This window comes from Malaclemys terrapin, chromosome 8 (assembly GCF_027887155.1).
Source record: "Malaclemys terrapin pileata isolate rMalTer1 chromosome 8, rMalTer1.hap1, whole genome shotgun sequence".
In the NCBI taxonomy this organism is placed as follows: domain Eukaryota; kingdom Metazoa; phylum Chordata; order Testudines; family Emydidae; genus Malaclemys; species Malaclemys terrapin.
In genome coordinates, this window is record NC_071512.1 from 73,168,531 (window position 1) to 73,187,889 (window position 19,359).

General features: G+C 40.2%; 1 protein-coding gene across 1 annotated transcript in view; it reads right to left on the reverse strand.

The window, feature by feature from the left end:
* Positions 1-1,880: 1,880 nt before the first annotated feature.
* PALMD (palmdelphin) overlaps positions 1,881-19,359 on the reverse strand; it is a 70,979-nt gene continuing 53,500 nt past the window's right edge. The window contains exons 6-10 of the mRNA XM_054038066.1: positions 11,365-11,479; positions 10,247-10,280; positions 9,970-10,083; positions 8,040-9,143; positions 1,881-1,995 (exon numbers count right to left, since the gene is read on the reverse strand). Of these exons, the coding sequence (XP_053894041.1) occupies positions 1,952-1,995; positions 8,040-9,143; positions 9,970-10,083; positions 10,247-10,280; positions 11,365-11,479 (1,411 nt within the window). The 3' untranslated portion in view covers positions 1,881-1,951. The remainder of the gene's footprint in view (positions 1,996-8,039; positions 9,144-9,969; positions 10,084-10,246; positions 10,281-11,364; positions 11,480-19,359) is intronic.

The window sequence follows — 19,359 nt, forward strand, 5'->3', positions numbered from 1 at the left end:
AGAACTGTAAATGTGGGGGCCTAGGTATGGGAGATATGTACAAAAGAGGGTCAATAAAAAGAAATTGGCCTAAAGAAGTTTATTATAATTAATATCAAAATATTAGATAATTGGGTGAATAAACTGAATGTAGAACTGACTGCAATTGGTTTACAGAGCTTATATTTTCACTTGTACAACTTCACTAGGATTAAGTTCCAAAAGTCTATCTTTAGTGGTTTAGTAGCAAGGAAAATCCCAGTCTTCTTTTAATGCTCTTTTCTTTCCCCCTCCCCCCCTGCTGCCCTTCAGTTTAGTGATGCACTGAGCTCTTGTGTGCTGAGATGAGGAGATAAGTCACTGTTAAAAACTATGCTACCATTGAAAAATTAATACTGGTGATTGTTTTGGTAATGATAGTCTGGCCACAGGTATTGAGGGTGTAGGGGCAGCATATTTCCCCCTGTGGCAGCACGGGCAGCCTATGATTAGGGCCTTGTACCACGCATTTCTCATGAATTCAAGCAATGTTTATGTTGACTTATTTTTGGATCAGGCCTGAAATATATTTAAATTGGGCATTAATACTTGAGCATTTTTCTTACATTGTGGAAAACTACTTAAACTACAGTACTTAATATACAGAGGAAGGAAGGGACTCCATCTTCTTAGGATGGAAATGCCTGAGAGCAAATGTGGTACTAGAAGGAGAACAGGGTGGTCAGATTAGAAGGAGAAAACAGACAAAAGGGAAAAGCAAAACAATACAAGACTATGAGATTACTAAAGATGGAAGGAGAGAGAAAACATGCAAGTGGAAAAGAACTACCACCCAACAGCTTAAGCCTTATTCAGTTTTATTTGTTCATTTTCCTGCATTTGGCCAAGTTCTAACATTTGAGATTTTGCAGCCCTACATTTTAAACACACAAGTGTATCTCTCAGACGGAGTTTGTGTCAGGTATGATGACAGCTCACTGGATAGGGGGCAGCAGGGGAGCTAAATAACCAGACCCGGGCTTGCCAAGCACAACAGGGTGCTTTGTGTGAGTTACACCGAAGTCTATCACCAGATTGAGCACTAGCTATTGCCTGCTCACTGACTATGCGTAGGAGTACTGCTCTGGAAGGCCCACCCACAGCCGGCACGGTGACAGACAGTTACCACCTACTGAGAGAGAATTTGGATTTGCTTTTACATCCCTGCTGGGTTGCAGCTGACTTGAGAGAGCCGCCTGATAGGAAGCTACAGCCTGAACTGTAATTATTGACCAAAACATTTTTGAACCAAGTCCTCAGCTGTTGTCAGTTGCTACCAATCCATCGAAGTCCAGTGGTGCTACATCCATTTATGCTATGGGAATCTCTCTGCATAGTTACATTCCATCATATTTCTACTTTAAATAGCTGTTTTTTTACATTAACTTAATAAACTAGAAATACTTTGCAACAGCATCTTCAGTTAGGTTGGTTCACTTTCAAGTGTGTGCATGTGTCCTTGAAAATTGAATACTGGAATTTCCTCAAGGGGTGTTTAATTGCTTATCCGTGCTGTACTCATGGCAACTGTTGTTCTTTACTCTGTGTGGGTGGGTGGGTGGGTGTGCTTCTATAGGGCCAAAGTTGATTGTTCTTATGTGGCCAAACTTCCTATTGACATCAGTAGAAGTTTTATTTAGGTGTAAGGACTCCAGGATTTGATTACACTGTTTTTTCTATGCAGATGCCCCTTATGTTGGGGGGTGGAGGGGGCAACAACATAAGACCCAGTCTCTCTGGTGGAGGGACTGGGTGAAGTCACTGGGTCTCTGCAGAGGGACAGGGTTGCATATGTGTAATATGTAATTCACATTTACATTTTAGAATAAGCAAAACACATTGAAGTCCAGAAAAAACAGCCGGAAAGGAAGTCTTAACTTTATTCTCTTTTGATTAAGAAAGCCTAAATTTTAGTTCCATGTCATTCCAGCTGTTAAATCACCTTTTTCCCCAGCTTTGTCATTCTCATCCTCAGAGCTGTGGATAGAAAAGAAAACACAAAACCTCAGTGAATAGTATGATTCGCTTTCTGCTTCTGAATCTAAATCTCCTTGTTTAGAATAAGGAAGAATGCACTTACCCGAATGGTTAGATCCAACAGACTAAGCATTATTTTAGTATTATAGAAAGAAATTAGTAGAAAGGATTAGTGCTGGTAATTTCATAGCATAGATGAAGTACAGAGAATGAATCCATTAACACTTTTAGAAGATAGGTGGGCTAAATTTCAAAGCTTATTAAATTTTTTTTTTTTTTTTTTTTGCTTAATTTAATGCACAGCAAACAGCTGGTATGGTTCTTGATTGGATAGGTGACAAGTTTAAAAGAAAACATGAGTAATTAAACTAAACTCTTTGTTTATAGCCTTCACTTAGTGGTTTAGTTTAAAATAGGGCTGTTAACTCACACGATTAACTCAAGAAATTAATCGCAATTTAAAAAATCGCAATTGAAACTTATTACAATTTTAGATATATTTCTACATTTTGAAATATAGAGTTCAGTTACAACACAGAATACACTGCTTACTTTATATTTTTTATTACAAATATTTGTACTGTAAAGTGATGAACAAAAGAGTATTTTTAAATTTACTTCATACAAGTACTGTATTGCAACCTCTTTATCATGAAAGTGAAACTTACAAATGTAGATTTTTGTTGCAGTTACATAACTGCACTCTAAAGTTTTGCATTGTTTTGTTTTTGAGCCTAGAAGTCCACTCAGTCCTACTTCTTGTTCAGCCAATTGTTTACATTTTACATTTACAAGTTTGTTTACATTTATGGGAGATGCTGCTGCCCACTTCCTATTTACAATGTCACCAGAAAGTGAGAACAGGTGTTCATGTGGGACTCGTGTAGCCGGCATTGCAAGGTATTTACATGCCAGATATGCTAAACATTCGTATGCCCCTTCATGCTTCAGCCACCATTCCAGACGACATGCTTCCATGCTGATGACGCAACACTCCAATGTGGACCTGAACCACCAAAAAAGAAAATCAACCTTTTGCTGGTGGCATCTGATTCAGATGATGAAAATGACCATGCATCAGTCTGCACTGCTTTGGATTGTTATCGAGCAGAACCTGTTTTCAGCCTGGATGTATGTCCTCTGGAATGGTGGTTGAAGCTTGAAGGGACATATGAATCTTTAGCACATCTGGCATATAAATACCTTGCTAAGCCAGCTACAACAGTGCCATGTGAATGCCTGTTCTCACTTTCTGGTGACATTGTAAATAAGAAGTGGGCAGCATTATCTCCTGCAAATTGTAACCAAACTTGTTTGTCTGAGTGATTGGTTGAACAAGAAATAGGACTGAGTGGACTTCTAGCTCTAAAGTTTTACATTGTTTTGTTTTTGAGTGCAGTTATTTTTTGTACATAATTCTACATTTGTAAGTTCAACTTTCATGATAAAGCGATTACACTACACTACTTGTATTAAATGAATTGAAAAATACTATTTCTTTTGTTTTTTACAGTGCAAATATTTGTAATCAGAAATAAATATAAAATGAGCATTGTATACTTTGTATTCGGTGTTGTTGAAATTAATATATTTGGAAATGTAGAAAACATCCAAAAATATTTAAATAAATGGTATTCTATTGTTTAATAGCACAATTAATTGCAGTTATTTTATTTTTTTCCGCTTGACAGCCCTAGTTTAAACACTTGGAAACTTCTCTGTTCTTTTGGATTAACATATGTAGAAGAGTTGATTCCGTTCACACTGGAGTAGGACTGGGGCAGCAATGTCACAATCTTAACATTTGTCACGGTAATGTGGTTTCTCTAAGTACTAAGGGCCTAATAATTGTGACTGGAGTGCTGTAGCTAATTTCAAAGTTACAATGGAAATGCAGGTGATTAAATATTAAGGTTCTTTCTAAAACAATGATATACTACTACTTTAAATAAAGAAAATTTCTATAGTATGTCTAAAAAAGCTACAGTCATAGATGTGTTCTCTCCCCCCCCCCCCTCCATTGCCTAGCTCTGTCTACTGTGAGATAAGTGGGGTCAAGGATTTAGTCATCTGTTATCTGATTTATGAGGATCAACAAGTGTCCTTGGGGAGCCACTGAGTGTGCATATTAAACTTGAAAGTTATTGCTAATCATAGGTTACACTCTACATCTATGGGGAAAACCTGCTCAGCAGACCACAGTCCTGATTAGCTTTGGGGAAGCCAAAGGCCGAAGGCTCTGTAGCTACCACCTTCAGATCTAGGAAGTTTGGATGATAAATCCTATCATGGTTTGGAAGAATGATCAGTTAAGCACGTGATTTAAAACTTAATTTGACCATCTGGATGTGCGTTGCCCCTTGCTTTACAGAAGTTGTGTGGAACACATTTTTTTTTCTTCTGTATTGATTTTTTATTGCATACTGTTTTCCTCCACATGAATGTAGTTGCACATCAGTTGTGTTTTCCCTTCACAACAAAGTAATAGGAAAGGAAAACATTAGTTCATCCACTCCAACTCCCTGCCAAAAGGCCCAGACTTTCACCACTTCTCCTGATAGAATATTCTACCACCCTATTAAAGGTCTCTGGTAGGAGATTTTCCTGCTATTCAGTCTAAATATTTCCTTTATTTGTTTCATCCCATTCCTCCTAGTTTGTGTGACCCTAAGTGTACGGGTGCCAGGTTTGTATAATTTTTAGTGGTGCCTAGAACAGCTCCAAGTAGAGCCGTCCCGTCCATAGGACGGACTGGGACAACCGCTGTGGGCCCCGTGCTTCAGGGGGATGTGGGGTCTGGGTAGAGCCATCTCATCCCTAGGATGGACTGGGGCAACTGCCCCGGGCCCTGCATTTCAGGAAGATGTGGGGTCCAGGGTGGCCTGGTGCTGGCAACAGCGAGTGACCCGGCCCCAGCCTGCTCTACTCTGCCCCACTGGCTCCCACTATTGCTCGGGGGTAGGGGCGGGCTGGTGCCGGGTCGCTTGCTCGCTGCTGCTGCTGGCACCAGGCCTCCTGCTTAGTCCCCAGACTGCCCTAGACCCAGAGCCGACCCATCCATAGGATGTACTGGGGCAACTGCCCCGGGAACTCATACTTTGTGGGGGCCCACGCTTCAGGGGGATGCTGGCTCCAGCGTGGCCTGACACCAGCTGCAGCGAGCAACCCACCCCTTCCCCCAAGCCCCTGCCCTGCCTCTTTCCAGTTTCCACCGCCCCTTCCCCGAGTGACACCAGGAGCCAGCGGGGCAGGCTGGGGCTGGGTCACTCATTGTTGCCAGTGCCAGGCCTCCCACTAATCCCCCAGGCTGCCCGGGACCCTGAGTCCCCCTGAAGCTTGGGGCCCCCCAAAGTACAGTAAGCCCAAACATTGGTGGAGCTGGGCCCACGTTCCTAAATATTGGTGGAGCATGGGCACCATGAGCCCATACAACTCGCCACCTGTGCCTAAGTGCTTTGCCTCTCCCTGAGTGGTGTTTGGCTCATGCAAACATTTGTAGACCCTAATTCACTTGCTGGAAATTACATGAAGAAAATGAAATGTTCTAATAAATTTATTTTTTAAAATTGAAGTTGTAATCCTAGGGCTAGACCCTATGGAAGCAGTAGACTGTAACTGTATCTTGGTGTCCTGAGTACACCGCCATTCTCAGGGGGAGACAAGTATGGTTGCCATGTAGAAAGGGGAGGAGTTTGTTCTGCAATTCTAGTACTGCATGGGGATGTGTAGGAAACTCTGGTTCAAACCCCTGGATCCCCATATATATAGGCAGAGAACATGGCTCACGTGCCTCTGAGCTGACCCTGACTAGCATTAACCTCTACAGCAATTTACTCTGGAGATTCTTTTCAAATTAATTTTGCCATAAGACATCTGTGCCCTAGTCTCATTTGCCATCCACTTCCCCTTCATTTTTAGCAGAGCCCCTGATACATGTTCTTCATATGTGCACATGTAACCATGGGCTCCTCAACCCTCTAGTGCCTAGTTGATTGTTTTCCTCTCTATGCTACATGTAGCATCTGACCCAGAGTTACTGGTCTAAAACACAAAACAGGAGCTTGGAATGGGATAACAATTAACAGTAATGTGCCAGATTCATTCCAGGTGTAACTTCATGGATTTCAGTGGCGATACCAGGATGAATTTGGTAGTGGGATTTGAGAGAATGATTGATTTGTAAACAGTTTTTCTTTCTCTAAGCAGTAGCCCTTTGTAAAACATTGTTACTTTGGATATAAGAGGCTTTCCTGCTTTTGTTTCCTTTTTAGAACTAGCAGTATGACTACAAGGTTATTTGGAAAAATTAGTCATTTCCTGGCTTTTTCCACCATCTAATATGGCAAGGGGTGGAGACAAAAAGATGGGGGAAGGAGAGGGATGTGGCCCTGTTCCATGTTCCACTGGGAACTTCAAAATACATTGTTAGAGATAGTATTGCACACAGTAAGTGAAATTCTGTCCCTATTGAAGTCAATGACAAAACTCCTATTGATGTCTATGGGGCCAGGATTACATCCAATGACCTGTTTCTCCTCTCTCTCATACAACTTTTAAATCAGTAGAATTACACAAAGATAAAAATGGAGTTTAAAAGAATGGAGCAGATTCTCTTATGTTTTTACTACATGTAAGGCTTGCCTTATTCCCGCTGAAGTAATTGTTAGTTTACTGTTAAAATGAGGCAGGACCAGCCTGTGAGTGTATTTCTATCTGCCAAAAGAAATTCAGCTTCTGAAAGTGAAAGAAAAGTAAACTTTAAAATTTCTGTCATGGTGCATTCGACAACATGAATTAAGTGAATGCATCCTTTCACAATAGCTATGCAGAAACTTCTCCAAGTACAGAGATACTCAGACAATATTACTTGAAATTGCTAGCTTGATACAATGAAGTATCCATATCCTTTGGAGATATTTACATTTAAATTGCTACTCCTTTCCTAATATTCTAACTATTGCTAAATCACCAATGGCTTGTTAGCTAAGGTCCAATCTTGCATGTCTACTGCAATCAAAACTACTGGGAATTTTGGAGTGTGGGGGGGAGAGGGTGCAGGATCAGGACACAATTGGATACATTTGAGTTATATTATGATGATGTCTTTTTTCTTTTAAATGTAATATAACCTTTATCAGTTGATTGAAACATGCGCCTCTTATTCTTTAGATATATTTCACTGATAGCTAAATTACAGTATAAATATAAAACATATTAGCTTACTTTTGATAGACAACTATTGCTATTTGAGGATTTCTTTTTAACATTTTTATAAAATTTTACATCAAGAAAGAGTGCAAGACTGTATATGTTAACAGATTAGAAAAAAGTAAAGTATTTTAATAATTAAAGACAGACAGACAATACAGACAGACTGAAGTTAACATACTGACAGGAAAATGACATTTTATCATTTAAAAATTATAAAAAATATCTAAATAACTCAGGCTAGAAAAAATATTAAAATGTGCATAAACATAGTCAAGGCAAGGTAGGCAAAATTGACCCAAGAAGAATGTAAAGCTGCTTGCTAAACAGTCTTTCTAATTTAAGGCATAAATTAGATTATACAGGAAGTAGTTAGAACACAGGCACAGATATGTCCCAATAAGGAGATACACAGTGTAAGAAGCAATGCCATTAGTCACCCAGAAGCAAAGTGAATCTATTCTTATATATCATATGCCAAAAGAAGAATTTTAAATTGGCATTTCTAGAAGAACCAAGAGTGTCAAGTTTCTGTTTCATTTTTTTAATCTTTGAACATTATGGAAATAGTTTTTTGGAGATTAATTTTCAAAATGATCATTATTTCAAAATATGGCAACTAGTGCATTTCTGAAGGTGAAAAAAGCATTCCATAGTACTAAAAATTCAGATTAACATATGTTAACAAATAAAAAGAGTAAAGACATAGACCAATAATTGTCCATAAAACAGCAGAAGAATAGGAAAGTGCTAAGGATTGTTAGTAGGAAAAAAGAGTGATGCAATCAGTTATTACATGAGTGAACAGCAGTGACATGACTTTCCTTTTTTATTACCTGTTAATGAGGGATCCTCTGTACCATCTCCAGATAGCTGGCCATCAAGATGAGTATGGTACATAGGAGAGCTCAAACTTTCCTCTTGTTCTTGCAGTGATATGGAATTTTTGTGGGATGATTTATTCATGTTTCCAGCTAGGTTGCCCTCTGGGATCCTCTGTGGAACTTCTGCTGTTTGTTTGTTGGGTGGCTGGTAAACTTGACTGTAATGGCCTACAGGATGATATGACGGTCTCTCAGATTTGCTGTCTTCTTCATCATCATCATCAATGACAACCAGTTCTGCATGGATAATTCCATCATATCTGGACAAGTTTTTGTTTGCTGCTGCTTCTTCATCATCATCATCTATGTGCTGATAACCCATGAAAATCATTGTAACCGGTTCTGTATCATCCACATAACATGGCACAGCTTGAACAATGCTGTACCTAACATCTTCATCAGCATCCTGCATGACAGGAGACTTTTCACTGGTATTCTCTGAGTTCATAAACATTGCCTCACAATCACTCTCTCTTGTCTTCTGATAGGGTTCCAAATCCTTCTGTAGAACTCCTCTTTCGTCATTATGTATTATCCTGGTTTTTGAACTTATGTGTACCTTTCCCTCTTTTTGCTGAGACCCTGGAGAGGGAGACTTTGGCAGTGTTAATTTGGGAAGATCAAAACCATTTTCTTCATTGTGTTGCCTGTTGCCTTTGTTATAGAAAGATTCATTTTGATGATTGCCAAGTTCATTAGTCTCTTTTTTAACAATGTCTTCCAAATTTGATCCAGGAACTAATTTGTCTTTCTGGGGAGTTGTTGGCCTGTAAAACTGGTTTGCATACACAGGCTCATGATACTCTGTAGGAGATTTAGCATTTTTTTCAGTTGCTTTCCTTAAAAGTTCTTCCACCTCAACAGGTGCAAGCTCATCTATGCCATTGTGTGTTACACTGCCATTGGACCATGTTGCATAGACTGACTTCCTACCATCGTCATAGACTTTTACTCCTGTACTTTTAAACTCATCAGATGGAAGAGGTATGGTAGACAAAACTGTGCTTTCCCCAGTCTTCATGTCTTTCTCAACTTTAATTTCCATGGCAAACAATGCTGTTAAGAGAAACAAGAACTTAACACTGATAACATAGTAGCTGCAACAAATATTTAGATTTTATCCTTATGAGAGGTGATTTGGATAAACTGTCAAATCTCGTAGTCCAATTTTCAGCAGAGATTGGCCTGTGCCACAGAATTTGGATCCTGAGTCTAAGGCACCAAAGAATGAGGCATGCATTGAATCCAGATCTCGGTTCTGAGATTGAACCCCCACTTTATCCCCTGCTGCCCTCCTCAAAGTTTGAAGATATTAAGAAACAATATTTTGATTGGGCTCATCTCTGATAGAAAATCAGCTGTTTGAGGCTCCATTATGCAACACCAAATGAGAAAGCCAGGTTAAACTTGGTCTCTTGAGGCCAACTCCTACAAGGTGCTGAGCAGTGGGAGTCAATGGGAATCGAGGGACAGTAATACTATGCAGGAGTAGAGTCTCAGTCTTAAAGATAGTGGGAGATAGGAAGCTTTGTAGAGGTCAGGGGATGATTAGATTTGGGTTATTCAGCAGGCATAATTGCTCATAGTAGTCCACATAATGCATTTTCTATCGGAACCAGATAGGGGTTACATCAAGTACGGTAAGTAAGTGCTGGATGAAAGTGCTAGAAAACATTGGGCCTCATTTTTAATGGTACACTAGTTATACAGCAGTGCCACACAACTGACTACAATGGAGTTACTGTGTGTAAGTAAGAAGAGAATTATGCCTATTATCTGTAGTCTCTCTATTCTTTCCTTAAATAAGTTAGCTTTAATTTTTTAAGAGGCTTATGAACCATTACAAATCTGCACTCTTTCTAGAGTTACTACCAATCTGTACCTCTTCTGTTTTCCTCCTCATCCTCAGTTCCTGCATGTCCTGCCCTTTTCAGTGCAGAAGGTCTGAAGGATTTTGGAAGGTCAGGTATATTGGTATATATGTAGTCCACTGCCTCTGTTAAAAATAAATAAACAGGAGATCCAGAGTATTTTTCATTGCCTTCATGCAACAAACATTAAATTTTTATTTTTTTAATATATTTTTTAAAAATTTTTAATAATATTTTTTAATATTTTTTTATTATTTATTTAATAAAAAATGCTTTGGTTGAACATACCTTCTTGAATTTCTGCTTTAGCTGCCTTCACAGACTATGAAGAAAGAGCAACAAAAAGTGATATGTGATTATTGCGGTTTTAAGAAATTAACTCAAAACACAAGAGACTTTTCTACTGCACAACTGTTTAAGTTTTTGTGTAGCTCAGCTTGAACTGGAAGATACCTGGAAATGGAAATAACCTCTCAACAGGACAGTTGCAGTTGTGGGGCAAGCTTTCCCATTCCACTTTGACAGCATGCCTTATCTATCCCCTTAGAGTCTGGCTCCTGACAGCCTCTCTCATAGTTTCACATGGCACTGGAGAACAACCCATAGATTTGTACATCTGGAGTGTAGAGGTCAGGGTGTTCTTAGTGGAGGGTCCTCACTTCAGGAATTACTTTTTCTACTGGAGCTGACAAAGCTACAGGGCAATTATGGCCGTGAGTAGTCTCATTGAAGTCAGTGAGTCTATTTGCATGAGCAAGTGTGCAATCTGGCCCCAAGTTTGTTGACTTTCAGGCATACTGCTGAAAATCTGTTTAGATAGGGTTTTCCTGAAGTTATGGGTTAAGGCTTCTCTTTTATTTCAAGTGGGAGATAAGAAGGTTTTAAAAAATGCTGTTGACATTTTGTCAGCATAGCTGACTAATGATTAATGGTACCACAAGATTTTTATTGTAAGTGCACTTAGGATCTATGACAGGTGCACAATATAGTGTAGCTGTAGCCTTGTCAGTCCCAGGATACTAGAGAGACAAGGTAGTTGTCACAATATAGTTGCTTGGAGTGACCACCTCAAGGGTTTAGATAGCTCAGTGTCCATGCTCATTATTCATTCCTTGCCCTCTCTGCTGAGATGGCCTGCAAAGCTGCCAATTGCCAATTTTGTGATGTGCTGTAGATATTTTTTCCATTGAGTAATGGCTGAAACCACCAAACTCTTTCCATATAGATCATAGCCATTGGATGGTGTAATCTTTTGGTCACTCTTCTGTGTTAGATTTGAACTACTGAGGTGAAATACCTTGTATCTCAATATCAGTCCCATGATCCATTCAATTCCTCTTTACTAAAATCTATTTGTTATAATAATGAATTAAAGAATCCTGTTTCTGAAGTGTTGTAACACCAACCTTTAAGATATCTTCTGCTGTTCTCTCAACTGATTTAAGCTTCTTTAAAATCGCCTGTTCATTAACTGAGATTTTCATCTCTTCTTTTTCCAGAGCTTCAATTTCTTTCTCAAGTCTGCAAGCATAATTTATTTTATATAACAATATTTAAAGAATATGTATTAAAATGCAATTAAGCTTACAGTATATTTCCTATAGCGATATTGATGCACCTGATTCCTCTCACACTTACACCATTTTTACACTGATGAAACTGATTTGCTCTTGATTTAGGAAGGTGTGAAATCAGAATATGCCTGTTGTTTTTACAGGCCAATGTGTTTGTCACAGATCTCTTTAGAGGATACTTTGAAAATAAACAGATTAAGGCACCCTGGTAAAATTTGCTTATTAACTCTTTTAGAAGGGGATGGAGGGAGGAAAGGAGGCCCCTAAAGGATTTCTTCACCTTCAGCTAAACTCTCTCAAGCATTATCACAACTAAAATGGTGTTCACCTCCCCATAACAATGACTTAAGATATTAGGCCAGTTCACAGACAGTGGGGTGAATGTTTTATTTGCTCACTTCTTTGTTCTGGATCACCATTCTCCCATGTTCTAGAACAGGGGTCCCCAACGTGGCGTACTGGCTGGCGGATGAGCATCTGCCGAAATGCTGCCGACAAGCAGCGTCATCCAGAGGGGTCGCTGCCGAAATGCTGCAGATTTTTGGTGGCATTTCGGTGGTGATGCCTCTGGATGCTGCTGCTTGTCGGCGGCATTTCAGCAGCAACTCCTATTGACCTTGCCGCTTGTCGGCGGCATTTCGACGGATGCTCGTCCGCCACCACGGTCCTCTGTGGCTCGTCGTCTGGTGCCCACCAGACGAAAAAGGTTGGGGACCACTGATCTAGAACAAGCAGAGCAATTTGATTGCTTGGTGGTAGGAAAGCAGGGCTACCCAGAGGATTCAGGGGGCCTGGGGCAAAGCAATTTCGGGGGCCCCTTACATAAAAAAATGTTGTAATACTATACAATACTGTATTTTCGTGGGGGCCCCTGTGGGGCCCGGGGCCTGGGACAAATTGCCCCACTTGCCCTCCCCCCCCGGCGGCCCTGTAGGAAAGTTATAAACAACAATTTACATGATTATAATTAAGGGGCCAGATTCTGACCATTTTTACATAATGTGGATTAGTCCCTTACTACATAAATAGCCGCGATGATTTCAGATGGACTTCTTGTGGAATAAGGTACTACTCTGTGTGAGCAAGGATGGCAGAAGGGAGCTCAAAAGAATGGAGGAAGATACAGAGAGCTAAACTGCTGCCCTTGGAGATAAAATTGCATTCCTTCCTTGTAGCTGGCACACACTGGACCTGGGATTATGAGCACTTGTTTGAGTTTTAAAACCCAGCTACAAATAACTAAAGTTCACTTTGTAGGACTAAAGTAAACCAATAAAGTGATCTCATTATCTTTCTTCAGTGTAACTATTTCAATTTAGAAAACAATTGTTATTACTAAGCATAATGGTGATGATAATAGTATTTTAAATTATACTAGCACAAATGTTTCCAACCAGTGTTAATTGTGTATCTGGCAAAAACAAAGTCACCCACGTACAAAAGCTTCTGTGGAGATTGGGATTAAAGCTTTACTTCTTTCCCTTTCATTTGTTTGGAACCAAGTACAACTGATTTACAGATACTCAGTGACAAGGGGTTGGGGGATGAATATTCTAACACTTGCTCCTCTGTATGTGTGTGCACAAGTCCACATATAGAGGGTGGGATTTGAACATTTACCTTCCCCCCATCTCTGTCTCTCACTTTACAATCTGTAAACAGGGTGTAACAATACCTGACTCCCAGGCATGTTACTGCATGAGGCTTGATTAATTGTGAAAGGAAGGGTGATGTATAAATGCAAAGTACTGTCATGATGGTGTTTTAGATGTGGCACACCTTAGTACAAGTAGAGAACTGGATGCATACCTTCTACAACTTTACAGCATTGACCAGCTTTAAGTAGATGGAGCCATGTCCCAGCTATCAATGGTCTCTAAAATCCTCCTTCCTGCCATGTGCCCTTTACCATTATAACTCTACATTTCTATACATCCTGCTCTGTGGAAGAAGTGCTGGCTCCACATCTCTGGAAGTATCTCTTTTCAGAAGAACAGTAATACGACCAGAAATGCTGATTCAATGCACCAAGGAGAGGCAGCTGAACGTTAATTGTGCTTGCTGAGACAGGGCCTCAAGTGTACAAGGTAATGTCCTCACAATTGCAGCCAGTCAATTTGCAAGAGAAGCTTGTCAGCTTCGATAAGCAGGATATATGTCAGTGGGTTATTAATGACATCCCCTTTCTGAACCTTCTTCCCGTTTGGGTGACGTGTTCTGAAACAAGAAGGTAGTTTTAAGGGACCCATTTATTACAGGAAAATCTCTTGGGTCATGCCTGGCTGTAACCAAAGGCCTCTATAAGCAGATTAGATACAATGCAAGCATAAACCTAAAATACCACTGTGTTTTGCAAAGAGTACAGCTATTCCACGAATATTTAGTAAACTAAATTTGGGTATTAAAAGACAGTGTTTCCATTACTGGAGATCCTGCTATCTCCCTTCCAGATTTCAATAATACTAACCCAAAATAGCCTCCCTGCCAGACATGTTGGCTGTCTGGTTGTTTTAAAGCCTTTATTGTTACAGAAGAGACACATTGATACCCAGCTGAAAGAATTCATCTCTTGGTCTATGCCGGATTTCACCAGTTTCTTACTAGTTGTGTGTGGCCTCTCTGTGCATCCTGTATATCTGTAAGGAATCACAGTTCTTTTCCCCCTCCCTCTCTTTTGTTGTTGTTATGCAGAACTGTATGTTAGAGCTGGTCAAAAACACTTCAGCACAAATTCTTACCATCAAAAATGCCGTTTTGTTGAAACTGAAGTGTTTCACAGAAAGGGGCTGGATTTGAGGAAAATGTCATTAAGGTTTTGAAACTGTGTAATTTTTTGTGAAAAGGAAGGCTTGTTTTCTCACCAGCCCTGCTATATGTTATTCAAGCCCAAAATAGAGAACAATAACTATGGTCCTAAGCCAACTCCACCTAAGTCCATAGGTACATTTCCACTGGATTCATTGAAAGATTCCCATTGACTTCAGTGGGCATTGGATCGGGATCTAAAATAAATGCTTTTGCACTTGTTCCTGCCATTTCATGTTTATGTATAAAATTTTTAGGGTCAGTTTGCAAAGAATTTTATACGTTTTCACACTGAAACTTGTAGGGATGCATTCTTGCAAAAGCCCGGTGCTGTATGTGTTCAAAGATTCACATGCATAGCTGGAGTTGCATAGCTGGAGAGGCTGAAAATTGTGCCAGAACAGCTTTTTGTAATTATATTTTTAAAATCTGATTTAGAAATGTTTAAATGTTCTATTTGGGAAAAAAAGTTCTGATATTTAACTATTTCCCATTCTTAGTGTTTAAGTTTAAAAAAATACATATGCTCTAAGAGGAATTTGGCTGCTATGGGGTACTTATCTTTGGAGGTTTTCACTGCTTTGTACAGGTTTCAGGTGTATGAAAGCTGGGCATATGTACTGATATTAAATACACGATGTGGGTTTTTGTCCATCTGCCCTTGAGTAACATTCGGGGCATGAGGCAGTTTTCCATTTCTATCAGGAGTAGATTAAGGCAGGATCTTTGGAACTGGGACTTCAGGTCAGAGGGTGCCCAATCAGAGCAATGACTGACTCAGGAAACAGTACAGCACACAGCTGATTGCGGCTGCCTGTGGGAAGAGGCAGCTCTGCGTCACCTGGAAGAAAGATCAAGGACCCAGGAGTGGGAAAAAAAAAGAGTCTGACTGGAGGATACCAGAAAGAGAGGAAAAGTCAGTTTGGGGTTGGGGGGGACAACTTGTTTTGGGTGAGCCCAACATTTTAGCAGCTCTGGGCTCCACCTAGCCATAACTTCCCTTAATAAATTACAGTATTCTTGTTTTTTCCAAAACCCTATTATCCAAACCTCCCCTTATCTGAACCCCTTCCTTGTCCTGCAGCATGAGATACATGCTGCAGAGCGCAGGTATCTAATGCTGGGGGACAAGGGAGGGATTTGGATAATGCAGATGTTCAAGTAATTAATCAGAGACCCTGGGCCAGGACTGCAAGGAGGAGGACTAGACTCTGTGGCAGGGGATGCCACCCTGCTGCTTAATGGCTCCTGGGGCAGACCTCTGTCACAGGAAGGACTAAGTGGGGCCATGACAGTAGAGTTGCAGAAGGCTTCCTGGCTGCCATTGGGCTGGGGACACCCAATCCCTGCAGGTGCAAGGTGCAGAGAAGATTGCAGTCCTGGTGGGCAGAGCAGAAACCCCTGGTCAGGACTGTGAGGAAGAGGCAGAGGACAAGCCCCAGGCTGCAGGGGAGGCCATTCCACTGCTGAATGGCTTCTGCCCTCTCAATTATCCAAATTCCTGAGTATCTGAATAAAATCCATGTTCCCATTGCTATTTGGATAATTGGGAGTATACTGGATATTCCCAACTGGCTGGATGGTGCTTGGTAACATTATGTTGTTTGTGATCTTTTTTAAATAAGTTGTTTAGCAACTAATTCTACTGAGAATGAACCTTTTTTGCAACCAAGCTGTCAAGTTAAGTGACAAAATATGTCTACCTGATTCTGCAGCCAGTTTGCACCCTCAGCAGAGAATGTTTGGCTTTATACCCTGTAACCTCTACCATGTAAACAGGGTATTATGGGATAGATACTGTGAGTGCTATTCCTGTCCGTAACCTGAGTGTTGAACTTCTTGCCTGCAGTTTTGGTTCAGGCCACTGTTAATTGTTCAGTATTGATACAAAGAACGGAACTCTCTCATTTATCTAAAAAAACAGAAATCCTGCTTGTGTACTGGATGATTAACAGGCATGAATTGACCTACTGGGCACTCCAAAAAAGAAATGCTTCAAACTGGAGGCCCCTTAGGGGGAAGAGAGGGAAAGATATATGCATTCACTATGAATCTGCCTGCAACAGCAGAAAAAAAACAGGAGCTAAAGAAATGCTGCAATATTCCTTAAAGGAATTTACATGTTTTTCTTAAAGAAGAGTGAGAAAGAAAAAAGCACAGAATAACTCACCCCTTGGCAGTACATGTGCCATCCATTCTCCAGTTTGACATTCAGATGAACAGTAAAATTCTCTCTGGGATTTTCAATAATATATTGTTACTCAGTGGCAAGTGTGCACATGAGCAGTGTATCTGTCTTCTCTTTCAGAGCTGTTAGATAGGTAGTTATAGCATAGTGGTAGGAAGATGGGCTATTGGAACGGACATTACACTAAGATTTGTAAGACTTAGGTTCAACTCCCTGGTCACACACTGACTTTATATGTGATCTTGTGCAAGACACTTAGGCCCAGATCCTTAAAGGCTTTTAGGGGCCTAACTCCCATTGATTTCAATAGGAGTTAGGTGCCTAAATCTTTTTGTGGTTGGGGGCCTTACTCTACCCCATGCTTCAATTCTCCAGCTGTAAAATGGGGATAATGACTCCCTACCTCTCACAGGTGTTGAGAATAAAATCCATTAATGATTCTGAGGTGCTCATGTTAGGTGTTTCTTGTATATTAAGGTCCTGAAAATCTTTAAAGCACAGATAGATCTCCACCAATGGTAGACAGAGCTATTAAACCTGTATAATGCAGAATAGAGGGGCTGGGAGGTCTGACCAGGAGTAGGTCTTGCTATATCTTTTAAAAGGTGTAATTGTGCTCACCTGCAAGCACTTACCAGTGTGCGGGGAAGGTTGGACCATAGCCACACCCATTCTGGCCTGGTTAGTGTTAGGAGGTCACTATCTTTTGTGCTCCTGTGTGCAGACAGCTGAATTATGCCTAGCAGGCTAGGTGAAATGATGGGAGTTTCTTACACCTTCTCTCCTCTTTGGCACACCCACACAGGGCCATCTATAGATCAGCACTAAGATGGTGAGGCTTTCACTTTCAAAGATTTTAATGCTTTTATGCTATGTTTTGCTCTGAATGGAATTTTAGCCTGTTACAGTTTGATTGAACCCCAAATATTTTGTGGTATTAGAATTTAATATATATAAATAATAATGTTAATAATATAAATATTTATTGCAATAGTGTGTGAATACAAGGTACCTAATGTCACACCCAGGTCTGATATAATGCAATTTAGTTCCCAGAGAATTTGATGATATTCAGATCATGCTTTCAACAGCTAGCACCATCCCATTATACCTTTGTACTTCCTGGAGTGTTACTCATTTCAGCTTGTTTCCTGTTTGTTGTCTTTTAAATACTCTGGGAATTAAATTGCATTATGTCAGACTTGGGTGTGACCCTAGGTAATCTTGTATTCACACCCTACACACTATTGCAATAAATATTTATACAAAATATGCCTTGTGAGGTATCATTTGACAAGTCACAACAGACTGGTCAATAATATCCTTGTGAAATGTATGTGACAATGCTGAGTGTGGATGGCCTCGATATTGGATTTTAAAGTCTGTATTTGAACAAAGTAGAAAACAGGTCTGTCCAGGAGTTGAATACAAACAAAGCATGGTTGATCAGCGATGGTGGGATTGCAATTTATGTATGTGGTAAACAGAAGGAAGGACAATTCCCAGTCATTTGGCATGGGGAATTCCTATATGGACAGTTACATTGTAAAATTGCAGCAGGAACCATCACATTGGAATACAACAGGGGACACCTTAATCAAGATGGAGTTGGTCTCCTGGCGGAGACTGCAGACTGAACCCCAGGGGATCAATTTGACCCTGGAAAGAAAGGCAGACTTTGAGGTTAAGGACACACACAAAGACTAAGTTATAATTCACCTGAGGAGACAAGGAAAGCCAGGATCTGGCTATGAGCTATCAGCCATTGCTCAAAAAGGAATATTGGTGAGGAAACTACCTTGAATGAAGACTGCAGCTTGCTAAATTAATTCTGTGCCCTTTAGAAAGTGTAATCTTTCTTTTGCTTGTTTGTAAACCTTTCTACCTTTACTCCTAGTACTTGGTATCACTTAAACCTATAGCTTTTTATATAGTAAACTTGTTTTACCTTTACTATAAACCAGTCCAGTGCTGTGACTGAAATAAGCGTGTCAAATACCAGCTACATTAATGAGCTGAAATGCATTGACTCTTTAAAGGAGCAACAAATGTTGTATTTTCTGTGAATCTGCAATGATGGGCTGTGTGTTGAAGAGAGACATCTCTGAGGAGCTCTGGGGCTGGAGTTCACTGACTTTTACCTGCTAGGCAAGATGAAGATTGGAAGAGTGTCGAGTTGGCTGGTGAGGAAGACAGATTGGGGGCTGGGGGGAGCTGACACACACTCTACTCTCCAGCAGAACCCACTTCTGCTGAGGCAGGAGAGAACACGATGGCTCAGAGCTCTGAGCATCCCCAGCAGTATTTTACAATGGTTCTGAATGTAGTTCTTTGGCTGCCAAATGTGTTAGCTTTAAGAATGTGAGTTATGTGAAAGAGCTGTGTGTGTGCGTCTGTGTGTGTGATTTGTTCTACACTTCAGTTCGCTCATATCTTTTTTGGAAATATTTTTGCTGAGTAATAGCACTGATTCCTTTCTACATTCTCTCAAACACAGCACATTCAAAACAAAACAAAGTGATATTTACCGATCCTCATTCTATTTAAGTAGCATTACATCATAACTAGATCTTTTCTTCTTAAAGTGAGTACAGTGAATTTCTCTGTGTTGTATTTCCCTTGGCTGTTAACCTTTTGCATTTTATACTCATGCCATTTGTGTCAGGCTCTCTTTGCACTCCAATTAAAGCTAGGATATTTTGTATGTGCATCAAGAAGTGGAAATCATCTGGAGGAGAAAATGATCTAAGAGTGCTTGCAAAGAAAGGTCAAAGTGAAGGAAAAGTTAGCTGGGCAACAAAATTAAGTAGATGACTCAAATAATAATAGCAGAG